General features: G+C 43.9%; 2 protein-coding genes across 3 annotated transcripts in view; one reads left to right on the top strand and one right to left on the bottom strand.

Moving 5' to 3' along the window:
• CENPP (centromere protein P) overlaps window positions 1-2,420 on the bottom strand; it is a 115,971-nt gene extending 113,551 nt beyond the window's left edge. Inside the window, exons 1-2 of the mRNA XM_054640248.2 lie at window positions 1,618-2,420; window positions 306-461 (exon numbers count right to left, since the gene is read on the bottom strand). Of these exons, the coding sequence (XP_054496223.2) occupies window positions 306-442 (137 nt within the window). The 5' untranslated portion in view covers window positions 443-461; window positions 1,618-2,420. The remainder of the gene's footprint in view (window positions 1-305; window positions 462-1,617) is intronic.
• A 124-nt stretch (window positions 2,421-2,544) lies between these two features.
• On the top strand, window positions 2,545-12,948 carry NOL8 (nucleolar protein 8). Of its 2 annotated transcripts, none has more exons than XM_077184596.1 (17): window positions 2,545-2,608; window positions 3,024-3,206; window positions 3,347-3,409; window positions 4,197-4,275; window positions 4,574-4,721; window positions 5,535-5,603; window positions 5,916-7,766; window positions 8,050-8,166; window positions 8,495-8,614; window positions 8,944-9,028; window positions 9,382-9,523; window positions 10,027-10,110; window positions 10,688-10,962; window positions 11,174-11,300; window positions 11,743-11,813; window positions 12,482-12,564; window positions 12,874-12,948. In XM_077184596.1, the coding sequence occupies exons 2-17, from the start codon at window positions 3,068-3,070 to the stop codon at window positions 12,925-12,927; spliced, it is 3,507 nt and encodes a 1,168-aa protein (XP_077040711.1). In that variant the 5' UTR covers window positions 2,545-2,608; window positions 3,024-3,067; the 3' UTR covers window positions 12,928-12,948. The 2 variants fall into 2 exon arrangements, with proteins under 2 accessions (XP_077040711.1, XP_054496224.2); XM_054640249.2 differs by having other exon boundaries at window positions 9,379-9,523.
• The last annotated feature ends 386 nt before the right edge of the window (window positions 12,949-13,334 follow it).

Genomic DNA, 13,334 nt, shown 5'->3' with positions numbered 1-13,334 from the left:
TGGGATCTGATGGTTTTCAGACCCACATCAAGTTTCCAAGGAGTCAAGTTTCAGTTGGATCACATTGCTGGAAATAATAAACCTATTCTAACTTACATAAACTCTTTCCAGCCACTGCCAGGTAGACACAGCTTTTATTCTAAGTCTGGAGGTGCAAGTGTCCATTTTGAGATATGTGCAAAAACATCCAAGAAAAATTACTTATTTTATCCATGGAGTTTGCATTTACATAGAGACAAAAGCATAGCCCAAACAATTTTGACAAAGAAATTCTGTTAATCTAACAAATGAAAAAAAAAGCATACATTGCCTTCAGTATCTCCTCATCAGAAAAGAAGGTGGATTCTTGTCTCATATCTTCATACTGCTCTGTCAGCAGCCTAATTTCCTCTTCCAGTGCCTGGATTTCCTTTTCATAAGCTTGAAAAATGCCCTCATCCATTTCTCAGATCTCAGAATCACTACACAAAACAAAATAAGGATTTTTCTCAGGAACAATCAATTTTCTAAAATCACAAATATAACATTAGGCAACGGTTTCAAGATACAGAGCACTGGACAGCCTCCAGAGACAGAAGCTAAATCAGGGATCTAATGGAGTCAAAGGCTTTAAGAATCTTTTTAATTAGTCATGATTTGATCCAGGAGTGCACTCAGCTGTTTTCCATTTGCTGTAATAGAACAACAAGCTGCTGCACAGGTAAGAACCAACTGCAATCAGAGACAAGAACAGAACCCAGCTTTGGCCAATTGACCTAACGACTCACCTGGGCAGACGAGGCACAGCTGCTCCTAACACAATCTGCCACAGAGTGAGCAGGAGTGCAGAGACACTCACTGCAAACACTTTTCACCAATAATTTAAAAAATAAACCTCAGTTTTCAGGAAAAAAATAATCTGACATTCAGCCTAGCTACAACACATTCAAAAGCATGTGGAAGATATATGCAGCTCAGAATTAATGTGCTAATACTTTTGACTAGGAAAAACCCAACATTTAGTTTTGTGTGTTTTTAAACTACTCGTTGTGGAGTGTTTAAAATGTTTTAAACCACCCCTACTCTATGTGGTATGCAAGTTCCACACTAACACCGTTCAGTCAAAGGGGATGAGGGGGAAATTGAATTTTGTTTATTTCCTAGGAAGCAGCGCCTTTATAACACACATAAGAAAACAACTTAGAAAGCACACTTTGCATTAAAAACTTGCTTAGTGAGTAAAGCATATGCAATTAAATAAGCATCCCATGGTCGCCAGATTTTTTTGGACTGGATACGGTGAAGAAAGTCACAGACACAATAAAGAGTATGGTGGGAAAAAGAAAAACATTACCAACCACAGCCAGAATGTTACCCCATGTCAGCTGATGCCTCTTTTAACAGCAGTAACAGGAGACATAAACTACTTACAGCTACTTAAACTCAAGGATTTCACTAAACAGCAGAAGACTCCAAACATTAATTACGACTTCAAATATTTTATATCTAGAAAAAAATCCCTACTCTTGAATCAAGTAAAACAGAACTTTTACAAACAGTTCTCCTCTTATATATCGTACATGTGTATATTTATAAATATTTGCGCATTAACATCACATCTTTCACATTTTTACGTACCTGCCCGTTTACAGCTCCGAGTATTTGACTTTATGCTGCCCCAGGAGGAGCTGGGAAGCGCTTTGGAGCGTTTGTGAGAACCGAACCGGTGCGTTCCGTGCCTGCTGCTTCCCTGCAGAGACCCTTCAGACCCTGGCAGGGCGATGCTGAAATCGCGACTCGTCCGAGGAGCCGGGGCTGACCCGCGCCGAGGTTCGGGGGTGACAGAGGTGCCCCGGGGCCGAAGCGGGTGCCCGAGCAGCGCAGTCCGGAGCCCTGGGAGCCGGCCCTGAGAGAGGAGCGGCGGGAGCGGACGCTGAGGGCGCCGAGGGGAGGGAAGCGCTCAGACCCGGCGCTGAGGGCTCTGAGGGGAAGGCAGCGAGCGATGGAGCCGGTGCTGAGGGCGCTGAGGGCTCTGAGGGGAAGGCAGTGAGCGATGGAGCCGGTGCTGAGGGCGCTGAGGGCAGGGCAGCGCTGAGACCCGACGCTGAGGGCTCTGAGGGGAAGGCAATGAGCGATGGAGCCGGTGCTGAGGGCAGGGCAGCGCTCAGACCCGGCGCGCGCGCCCCGCACTTTTCGAACCGCCCGCCAACTCCCGAGCCCGGGCGCTACCACAGCTGCTGCCCCAGCGGGTGCCGCCGGCCGCGCCTTCCTTCTCCTCCCTGTCGAACAGCAAAGCCGCTGGGGGATAATTCCCGAGCTCTTTACCATAAATGAAAGTAAAAAAGCCTTGCTTTGTCGGCTGTTCCTTTGTTCCCGTCAATTTTTGCTCGCGTGTTATGGAAAACACCCCCACTTTTCTTCCTGGTTTGTCACTTTCAAAGCGTCCGCTGCCGCAGGAGCCAGCCCCCGTGTTCCCAGCACACCTGTCCGGCCGGAAACAGGAACCTAGCAGAGGCGAGCAGAATCCAGCGGCACCAGGAGGCGGAACCGTTTTTTTCGAGTGAGGGCTGGGAAAAGTTGCCGGGAGGAAGCTAAAGCGGTGGCGCTGTGGGGTTCGCACATGGCGGCGGTGAGGCCGGGCCGGGGGCGGCGGGACTGGGGGTTCCTCGATATCTCCCGGGAGGGTTGGGCTGCGGGCTGCGTTTCGTGTTCCCGCTCTAGGGAAGCCTTGGGTTATATTGTAAAGAGTGGTTTGCCCTTATTCTCTGTGCTGTATGTGCATCTGCTCTTGTGCTGTATGTGCATACATTTATATGGCTCAGTTATAGGGTTCACTTATGTGGTTCAGTGTTTGAATAAGCCCCTGAACTTCAGTTTCCTGCAGCAGCACGGGGTTTGCTGTCGCTGCTTTGGAACAGAGCGTGGTACCCACTGCAACTCTGCTCATAAGGTTCTTCGTGGCTTTTAATGCACTGATTTGTCCCTGATCTGCTGTTCTAATCACGTTAATTTGCGTGTCCCTGAACTGTTTTGTCTCCCTGCAGAGGAACAGAGGGTGTGTCCTGGTGTGACACCTTGGCTTGGCAGCATGGAGAAGGAACAGGTTTCCAAACGTCTCTATGTTGGAGGGCTTGGCCACACGGTTTCCAAGGCTGAGCTGGAAGAAAGATTTGGCAATTTTGGGCGTGTTTTGGAGGCAGAGATTATTACCAGGAAAGATGATCAGGGTAACAGTTCTCTTTCAATTTTTAAAAGTTATTTGCTTTTCTGTTTAGAGCATGAAATGGAATTTTTGCTTTAGAGACAGTTCTTTTTGAAAAGAATGATGAAACTACATAAAATTAACTTAATGTTTGTCATTGATCAGGGAACCCTACGAAAACTTTTGCTTACATCAGTGTGAACATTTCTGATGCAGATCTGAAAAAGTGTAAGTACTTCTTTGTTTTTGTTTTTTTTTTCCCCTTAGTTATGTTTTTGAGCCAAGTTATATTGCTGATAGCTCATCCCATGTTGTCACATCCAGCTGTGGTCATAGTAGAGCCTCTTTCATTTTCTTGTCAGGTTGATTTTAGTTTCTTTAAGCTGCAGCTTTGTGGAAGCTGCTTTGCTGAAGTTTTCAGAAATTGCTGTGAGCAGATTGAAAAGATCCCTTGTGACTGAAGGATGTGATTTGTGAGTTTCAGAGCCTCAGGGAATGGTCTGCCTTGGAAGGGACCTTAATGATCATCTCATGATGGATGAGTCCATGGCAGGGACTCCTTCCACTGTCCCAGGCTGCTCCAAGCCCTGTCCAGCCTGGCCTGGGACACTTCCAGGGCTGGGGCAGCCACAGCTGCTGTGGGCACCCTGTTGGTTTGTTCTAAGCCTTTTATGGCTCATGTGCGTTCATCAGATCTATAAAACACTGAAATTGATTTCTGTGAGAGGACGGCCAGAAGAAGAGCTGATGTAAAGCTCCTTCTGCAATGTGCCCCTGGCTCTGGGGAATGCTGCATTAGGTAATTTTGAAGGGAGAACTTCAGTTTTGGCTGTAAACCTGCTGGTTTAAGATTTGGATATTAGCCCTCTCAGCTGCAGCCCTGACCCAAGTGGGCAATGAGGTACAAGGTGATGCTGGGGGAGCCTCAGGCTGTCATACAAGGAGGCCTAGTGAACTCTGTGAGTGCTTTTTTTTTTGATGTAGAAAATACTCATCTCCCATCTTTGTTTTGCAGGCATGTCAGTTTTAAATAAAACAAAATGGAAAGGGGGGACACTCCAAATTGAGTTGGCCAAAGAAAGCTTTTTGCACAGGTAAAAAACTATCTTTCAAATGTATGTTGTTGCTAAAACTGCCCTTTTTCTGCTTATCTGATAATGTTGTGGCTGTACTTTGATTTTGTACACTCTTATTGTTTCAGTTTTGATAGATTCTCTGGGCTGTTGCTTTACCTTTGATGCTGTAACAGGTTTTGCATCACTGTTCCCTCAGAGGTGATGGGGTTCATCCCCTGAGTGGGGGAAGTCCCAGTGGCTGCTGTTCTGTGGGAGGGGATCACTGCCAGCTCCAATTCTGCACCTTTTTCCATGGGTGATGTGCTTCCTGGTACAGGCTGGCCACGGAGAGGGAGGAAGCAAAGCTGCAGAAAGAAAAACCACAGAGAAATGATCAAATGTGTCTGTTGGAATCACTGAAAAAAAAGGGAGTCGTGGACTTCCACATGAGAGCAGTACCAGGTACAGAGGTGCCAGACCATAAGGTATGGTGGGGTAGATGTATAAGAGAAATAAAACAACAAAAAGCAAGCTCATTGCATCTAAATTCATGCCAGATTTATTATTTATGTAAAGAAACTTCATTATTAAGAGTGACAGTCCAAGCTGTGAAAGTACTCTGAGGAAATATCTCATGTGTAGACAGGAGAGGGCTCCTGTCATTCTTTGCAATGGGTGGAAATGATCATGGACATACTGTCCACTCTGCCCTGTTCCTCACTGATACTGGGAATGTGCTTGTGTCACCCTTAAAAGCTTGTAAAGGGAATTATTTCCATGCACCACACAACTTTTGGTGGCTGGGTTGGGCTTCAGCACAGGATCAGGGTCTGCCCATGCAAATTTAGGCAACAAAATTTATATTTACTACAAAGTTTTCAAAACTGTTTGCTTAGCTCTTTGTGCTAAGCACAGAGTGGTTTTTAAAATATTTTTTGTGAAAAGGGGGAAAAGAGCAAAATAATAGTGATCCTGTCTTTGTAGGCACCAGTGTTGATTCATAAACCAGAAACCCCGTGCTAAAAACAGCACTTGTAAAGAAATTTCTTTCTTTATTATCACTCTTTATTTGTAGGTTTTAGAAATTTTTATTTGGTTGGCTTTGGTTTGTTTTGTTTTTGAGAAGGAGGCTGGCCAAGTTGTGTGGTAGGGTTCAGTAGAGAGAATAAAGAAAAAAGAATTAATCACATGTGGTTCTTTATTAGTGTTCTTGTTATTAAAGAATAAACATTTGTTTTATTCCAGAGTTACTTCTACTCTCTTTTTTTTAACACCTGAATATTTTTCTTTTCTTTCAGAAATGGGTTGTTGGAAAATTTGGCAGAGTCTTGCCTATCCTGCACCTCAGGAATCAACAAAAAAATAAAATATCCTTTTCTGATTGTTTGCCCTTGAACACAATTCCCTTCTTTCTTTTGTCATATGGGAAAACAGTTGCTTGACAGTCCTAAATTTTACTCCTCTGTCAGGCTTAATTTACTGAATCCCCCAAGTAAACCCTGCAGTAAGTTTGTGTGACTTGAGCAGTTATTTTACACTGCACTCAGTTGCTTAAAGGCTTGTGGTCATAGCATGAGAAAAGATTCTTTGCTGTCCTTCCCTGCAGAATTCAGCCTCTTCATAAAGCCCTGAGTCTGCTGAAAGAGCTGGGGCCTTCCAAATCCTTAACTCATTCTAACGTGGTGAAGTACGACCCCTCCAAGTACTGCCACAACCTGAGGAAGCTGGAGGCAGAGCTGGCACCTGCAGCCCCTGTGGCCCAGCTCACCTGGAGCCTGCCAGGGGGGGATGGCAGCAGGAAGAGGAGAGGGGAATCCCCCGGCACCGGGAAAGCTCCGCGGAAACGGAGGCAGCCCCTGGATGGAGCAGCTCTGCCCTCTGGGCGCCCTTCACATCCCAAACACACAGACTCACCCCAGCTCGGCCAAAGATCAAAACCCAAACCTGCTGAGGAGTTGGAATTGCCTCCAGCAAGGAGATTGGATGGGAAAATTTCTAAAAATGCTAATGGAGTTACAGCCAAAAATAATAGCAGTGTTTCTGATAGTGATGTTGATTCTGAAGAGGAGATCAGAGCAATGGTCAAGAAAGAGGCAGAAAGACAGAAAGCTGAAAATGTTGAGACTGAAAGTGAGCACCTGGAAATTGTTGGGGATAATTTTGAATTAAAATACAGTAGCCACTGGTCCTTAAGCAATTCAGATGCCATGAAGAAAGTTATCAAAGGAAGTAACAAAGAGAAAGAGGCTATGGAATGTGATAATGGTTATGATTCAGCAGATACAGATGAAATCATTGCTGAAAGTAAAACTCCAGAAGACTCGAAACAGGAGAGGATGAAAAATAAAGAAATATTAGCTAAAAAAAAAAGCGGTTTGGTAAATAGCTCCTCACTGAAACCTCACAGTTTAAAAGAAGAACACATTGAAAGAAAAGGGAAAAGCAAAAAATCCAAAATTGCTGCCCTGCAGAGTACAGCAGCCAGCAGTACAGCAGAGACATGTGATAGTGACAGCTCTTGTTCAGAGTCTGAAACCAGCTCTGATTATGAGTCCATGATGCAGAACTGTTACCGCCTAGACTTGACCTTGGATGACTTAAAAGCACTGGCCACAGAAAACACTGGGACACCTGCAGAGGGGTCAGGCAGTGAACAGAGCCCTTGTCAGTCCAGTGCTGAAGATAATCCCAAGGGTAATACTGTAAATAAACAAAAACTTTCTAAATTTCACCCTGCAGTTAAAAAAAACCCCATCTGTCCTGAAGATGTGCTGGCTGATATTTTAGCAGGGGAGGAGGATGCTGTTGAGGAAGGCTCCAAGGGACAGAATAATTCACGTTTGAAATATCAGCCCTTCAGAGGAATAGGGTCCCTTTGTGTAAAAGAGTCAAGTAAGGACAGCACTTGCTTAAAGAAGAAGTCTGTAGAAAGTTTGGGAGTTGAAGCTTGTACATCTCATTTTGGGGAGAAGTCATCTAAAAAGCAGCCAAAGGACCATCCCTTGTGTTCACTTGAAGTCAGCAGCAAAAAGAGACACAAAGTGCCTTTTGAACAGCATGAGGAACTGTCAGTTGCTGCCTCCTCAGCAGGTCAGAGACTTCAGCCTGGTTCCAGGCCTCATTTGCAAGGGAAGAACAAAGGTGTGAGTTCTCTACAAGACCAAAGTTCAGAGCACAGAGCTGCTGCTGCCAGTATTGATCATGGTGATGGGAGCAGTGACATGGACAGTGATGCTGCAGGGACCCAGGAGCACCTTAAACAGCAGCTGAAGAGGCCAAAACTGCTTTCCAAAACATTAAAGAGGAATACAAGCAAAAAAACCCCAGAATGTGAAGGTAATAAAGGTGGGAATGAGAACACCAGCCCTCGGGAAAATAAGGAGATTTGTGTTCGAGCTGCTGCCTCAAAGGAGCCCAGTACAATAGAGAAACAGCTCCAGGACAACCAGAGGAGGCTGGCAGCTCTGGAGGAGAGACACAGAGAGAGGGAATTACAGAAGAAACTCATTCAAGGAGCTCTTTCAAATCTGGTAATTACAACTTCTACCTGAATAGTACACAATACAAGGAAGAGGGTAATTAATACATGTGGGATAAGATGTTTTAAAATCATAATCTGGAATTTCTAATGACATTGCCAGTTTTCTTTTCAGAGTATACAAAATGCTGCATACCCCCTCCCTGCAATACCTGTAGAGTTGCAAGAGGAATACTGGGTTCCTGTTTTTGTGTCATGAAAGCATCTTTAAGATAATTGTGTCAGAGCACAGCAGGTATTTGATGTGTTTGACTTTACAGTTCACTCCTTCCTAGGACAGGCAGCCAGCAGGACAGCACAAACACATCATATTTGATTCTGATGTGGAAGATGAAGCTGAAGTGGATGAGATGTTGAAAAAGGATGGAAGTTTGGGAAATGGGCATGGAGAAGTAAGTGTTACTGGGAAAAAATGAGTATGATGTAATCAGAAAGTTGAATTTTTATACCAAACTATCTCATATTGTAACACCTGAGTTTTCCTTTGCATGGGTATTTTGGCTATGGTAAAACTGAATAGTCATACCTGTAAAGCAGAATTGCACAAGGTGTGTGGACAGGTAAGATTTGAAGCACATGGATCAGGAAGGGAGCTGGTTGTGCAAGAGATCTGCTTTTTCAGCTAAACTGGAGAGCACATGAACAAAGTTGGTACTGATTTACATTGTGTCATTTATGTGAACAGCTGCTTTTCTCTTCTTTTCTGTTTGTGTAACAAAGGATAAGTCAGCTCCCAAACCTTCGGGCAGACTGTTTGAGAGCAGTGAGGATGAGGAAGAGGATACGGATGATGAGCGATTCAAAATTAAGCCCCAGTTTGAAGGCAAAGCTGGTGAAAAAGTGAGTGAAGCCGTTACTGTAATTTAGTTTTCCTCTAAGTCTCCATAGCACCACTTCAAAAGAACATAATTTGTGTCTTTTCATTCTTGCTGAATATGATTTTTATGAACTTGAAACAGAATTCCCGTAAAGGAACGACATAATGTGTGGTGGGGAGTGGGAGGAGTTTCTCTGACACTGCCATCTTCATATACAAAGAAATTACTGAAAAAGGCATCAAAAGCTAAACATAAAGAGTATGTTGCCATTGTTCTAGTAAAAAAGAAAAAAAGTTACCGAATTATGATTTTCTTCTCCAGTGCTTAATAGCATCTGTTTCATTTGTTCAGCTCCTGCAGCTGCAGTCTCGCTTTGGCACCGATGAAAGGTTCCGCATGGATGCTCGATTCCTTGAGAGTGACAGTGAGGAAGAAGGTAAGGCTGATCACATTTCCTGGTTACTGCTGGCCACAGAGCCTTCCAGCAGCCTTTCTTGCTTTACTGCATCTGGTGTAGAGCATCTGTCAGTGTCAGGGTTGCACAGTTGTGCGATGCAATCAGGGAACGGGTTAAATAAATGTTCTGACTTTGCCATGAAATAGATGCTTGTGACATTTCTAATGAAAGGTTTTCTACAGTGCAAGGCAGAAAACCTTCAAGTAGCTTCAAGATAAAAGGAAGTGATGTGTTCATAGATGTGAGTTCTACTAGAGCTATAGTAAATGTTATACATCCCACATTACAGGCTTAGCAGAGTAAATAGAATGTATTTCTTTTTCTCTTAGCAGAGACAAACAGCGTAAAGGCAGATGAAGAAGAGGAGCTTGCTGCAGAGAGAAAGAAAAATCTGCAAATACTGGGAAGCCTCCTGAATATCAACCTGGAGCAGCCCAAGCCGAATAAAACAGCCACAAGTGTGAAGAAATTCAAGTATGAATTATCTGCTATCAGTAAAGAAGGAGGTTTAGGAAGGCTTAGGAAGGAGGCTGAAAGACCCTGAAATCTTTGAATTTTGGAAGATGGGCATAAAGGGTTCTTGTGTGTTGGTTTGGGTTTTTTACTCCACTAGACTACTTGCATTTATGCAGTGCTTGGTACTAGAAGAAATATATCCACATCTATATGGATTAGCTGTGTTTATGTAGCTCCTCAAGAGATGATCAAGTGCAGGTCCTCACTGCATAACATACAAGTGAGGGCTGTGTTTTATCAGAAACATCACAATTTGATTAAATCCACTTCTCCTTATATGTTTCCTGACCGTGACAGTGACTAGAGGGTGCTTTCTAACTGCCAGTTACATTTTGGATCGATTTAGACCTTGTTTGGTAAAGGAACTAATCTGAATCTTGCTCTGACTAAAATTTTGAGGTAGCTTTCATTTTGGCATTTAGATTGTACACTGGTGTTCCTTTTTCTTTCTATTTTTATAGAGATATTAATGCCCTCCGTTATGATCCAACAAGAGAGGACCATGCAGTTTTTGAAAGGAAACCAAGTGCTACAGAAAAGGAGAGGTAGTATTACAGCTCGGTAACTAAGTTGTGTTTCTTCCCATGGAAAGATGGTTATAGCAACAGACTGAGTTTGAAACCATCCAGATTGATCTGATTCTAATTTAGTTCTCTCTCCGGTGGCTAAAATCAAGATATAATACGAACTCTGACTACTAAAACAAACATGTAGTGTCATCTTTCCTTTCTAGTCCATCTGTTTTCTGGATCCCATTTTCTGTCCTCACTGAAGGTCAGAAAGGTCAATTCAGGGACTTGAAGATTTGCAGGTCTGTGGGAAAAGCTTAAGAAATTTGTACTAAAGATTGATCAGATTAAGAAATCTGTGCTACCTTGATTTCTGTGTAAGCGTGTATTCAGTGAAAAGTCACTTAAGGATGTGGCTAATTACAAAGGACTCTTGTTCCTGCCTTTAGACTCCAACCTCTGATGTTTCCCCACTGCTTACCCTTGATAATGAACCACTCCTTAACGGGCTTGGATATGCTTAGGGAGACATTCAGAGCAAGGTGGCTCTTAGGGAAGCTGTCTCTGAAAAGGACGTGTGCTGTGTTGCTATCTTTGAACAATCTCATTTCAGTAAAGCCAAAAGGAAGAAGAAAGAAGAGAGTGAGACACTGCCTCAAGTGTCGGAAGAAATCTATTATGATATTGCTGCTGATTTGAAAGACTTGTTTGGATCTTCAAAGAAAACACCAGAAAAGACGGAGGAAATACCCTGGGACAAAGAAGATGCACAGGACTCTGCCCCAGATGACCATTTTGGACCTTTGCCTGAGAACGACACAGCTCAGGAGTCGAGTTCTTTCAAGTTTTCCTTCTTTGGAGACACAGAGGAGTTGGGCATCAAAGAAGGTAACAGCAGAATGTGTAAGAGATCCCTAGAACAAAGTGGAAAATACTGGAGGAAAGATACAGCTAGGAAAATCTGGGAGGAGAACATTCTGTCCTTCCTAAATCTGTCTTCTCCACTCTAAGTATTTCACTTGAAAAGAGAAATTTTTCCTGACCAGTAGAGGAATAATCTGGTTTTGGCTTTTTTTCTCTATGGGTGCTGTCATTGCAGAGCCTTATGCCCTTGGAACAATAAAGCCGGTAAAAGCCACATGGCAAGAGGATCCACGTTTCCAAGACAGCAGTTCTGAGGGTGATGATGAGCCTGAGATGTCAGAGATTGAACAGGACCGAGAAATGCAAGTTCCATTTCTCTTTGTTGTCTACTTGGCTGTAGTAGTTGGATGCTGTGGGAATATTAACTCAGGAAATGGGAAACGGACGTTGCACACCTCTGAGCAACCAAAGTCATCTCGGAAAATCGTTTGTGCTGCACAGAGTCAAAACTCCCAGCAGCACATTTGATGTGAAGATGAATATGGGAAGAGAGAGTTGAGCACAAGAAATTAACTGGGTCATTTTGGTTGGACCAACTCCAAAGTGAGTTTGGCTAAAAGCCAAAGACACAGTCAGTTTTCTCTTTAAAAGTGGGTTTTGTAAAATAAAAAGCTCTATTTGGGGTTCCTAGGGAATAAAGCTTTTCAATGTATACCATTCCTCTGAAGCACTAGAGTTTGAAGTCATGTTCATGGAATTTGATAGTACAATTTAGGATGCTCAAATCCCTTTGTCCTTGTCTAGGTTTCTTTCTTTACCACGCACAGGAAGTGCTAGAGTTTTTTTCTTCTCCAAAGATGATGAACGCCTAAGAGGTATGACAGAATTTCTTTACCCCTTTTTGTATTTTCTTTTAATGCAATTCAGTGAGGAGGAAAAAATGCTGCCTAGTTATGAAAGTCTTCTAGTCAAAATTTGCCACCCTTATTGTGGTCCAAGTTGTGGTAGAATCCTGTGAGAAAGTCCTGGTAAAATAGAGGTCAAGCAGATTTCTGGCTTTCTTTTCTTTCAGACAATTACCGAATAGGAATCTGGACTTTTAGAGTTTACCAAAAAATCATTCACATGACAGGTTACCTAGACATTTTGGATCCTTGCCAGCGTATTTTAGTGAACTGCAGTCTTCCAGCCTGATTTACAGGGTGTGTTGAAATGGAGAGCTCAGGCCTCAGCAGGCCTCAGTTCTGGGGGAAGATGTGGGGTGCTGGTGCTGAGCTTCAAATGAAAGAGCTGCAATTTCACTGCAATTCAGATTGCAGCATGTTGAGGAAAACTGCTGCTGCCTTTCTTTCCATGTTCTTAGCACAGCAGGCCGCAGTAGGGAACATTTCTGCTGAAGCCAAGGTGTGGTGGGGGGCAGGAGAACAGGAAGGATGGTGAAGAATTGATTTCTGATTTTAGTGCTGTGTTGGTCATGATTGTGCTGCTGCTTCTAACAATCACAAGCGTTTAAGCCTATTAATTGGTTGTTTCTGTTTTGCAGAAGGCCCAAAGTTATTCTGTCGATCAGAAGAGCTCAGTGAAGAAAAAGAGGGTTGGGAAGACAGACGTAGATTATTGCTTGAGGTGAGTATGTAACATCTGTTCCCTGGTAAGTCTGGGGGAAAGCTGAGCCTGGGGAGGGATTGCAGGTATGAATGTGCATGCAAAATGAATTCAGGACCTCGAGAAGAGCTTTAAATTTGTAATGAAGAGGGAAGAGAAGTTTTTTAGTGTAGCGGTGTGTAGAACATCTCATTGTGTGGTCCAGTCAGGTAAACCACTACATCTCTGTATGTTACAGGTGCAGCTACTTAACTGTATGTTAGGAATGTATTTAAGAGAAAAAGTGGATTCAGAAACTTATAATACTATGTTGTATATTCACATTTTCAGGAATGCAGGAAGAAGCACAAGGATGCCAAAAGAAAAGTGAGAGTAAAACAATAAATTTTCTTTCACAGATCAAAAGCTTTTCCCCTTTTTCTTCTTTGAAGGAGTTGCCAAACAACATTACTTTCAAAATCCTTTCAAAGGTCTAACAGGGATCAATAGCAGCAAACCCTGTTAGGCCGTGTTTGGGAGCTGGGGCTGAGGCTCTTGTGTCCTGGGGAGCCACGGGAAGGCTCCAGTCCTGACTGTGCGGCCAGGCCGGGGCCATGGAGCTCCTGCCCATCCCTGGTGGATGCAAGGGCAAGCAGGAATGTCAAGGGACCCCAGGGCCGGGCCAGGCCAGAGCAGTGCCCCCAGCCCTCCAGGAGCGGATGGGCTCTGCCAAGCCCAGCCTGGGCACTGCCCCCAGCCCAGAGCCCTGAGGTGTGGGGCCCGTCTGGTCCCTGGGCAGGCACGTCCCTGCC

This window comes from Agelaius phoeniceus, chromosome 11, assembly GCF_051311805.1.
Source record: "Agelaius phoeniceus isolate bAgePho1 chromosome 11, bAgePho1.hap1, whole genome shotgun sequence".
Lineage (NCBI taxonomy): Eukaryota > Metazoa > Chordata > Aves > Passeriformes > Icteridae > Agelaius > Agelaius phoeniceus.
The sequence above is the reverse complement of the archived record's forward strand: the minus strand, read 5'-3'. Positions and strand labels throughout refer to the sequence as shown.

What these genes read in the sequence shown, in the direction of transcription:
- NOL8 (XM_054640249.2), top strand. Translation starts at nt 3,068, where the DNA reads ATGGAGAAGGAACAGGTTTCCAAACGTCTCTATGTTGGAGGGCTTGGC. An exon ending in TACCAGGAAAGATGATCAGG is followed by an intron (nt 3,207 to 3,346) that starts GTAACAGTTCTC and finishes GTCATTGATCAG; the next exon opens with GGAACCCTACGAAAACTTTT. An exon ending in AGATGATGAACGCCTAAGAG is followed by an intron (nt 11,814 to 12,481) that starts GTATGACAGAAT and finishes TCTGTTTTGCAG; the next exon opens with AAGGCCCAAAGTTATTCTGT.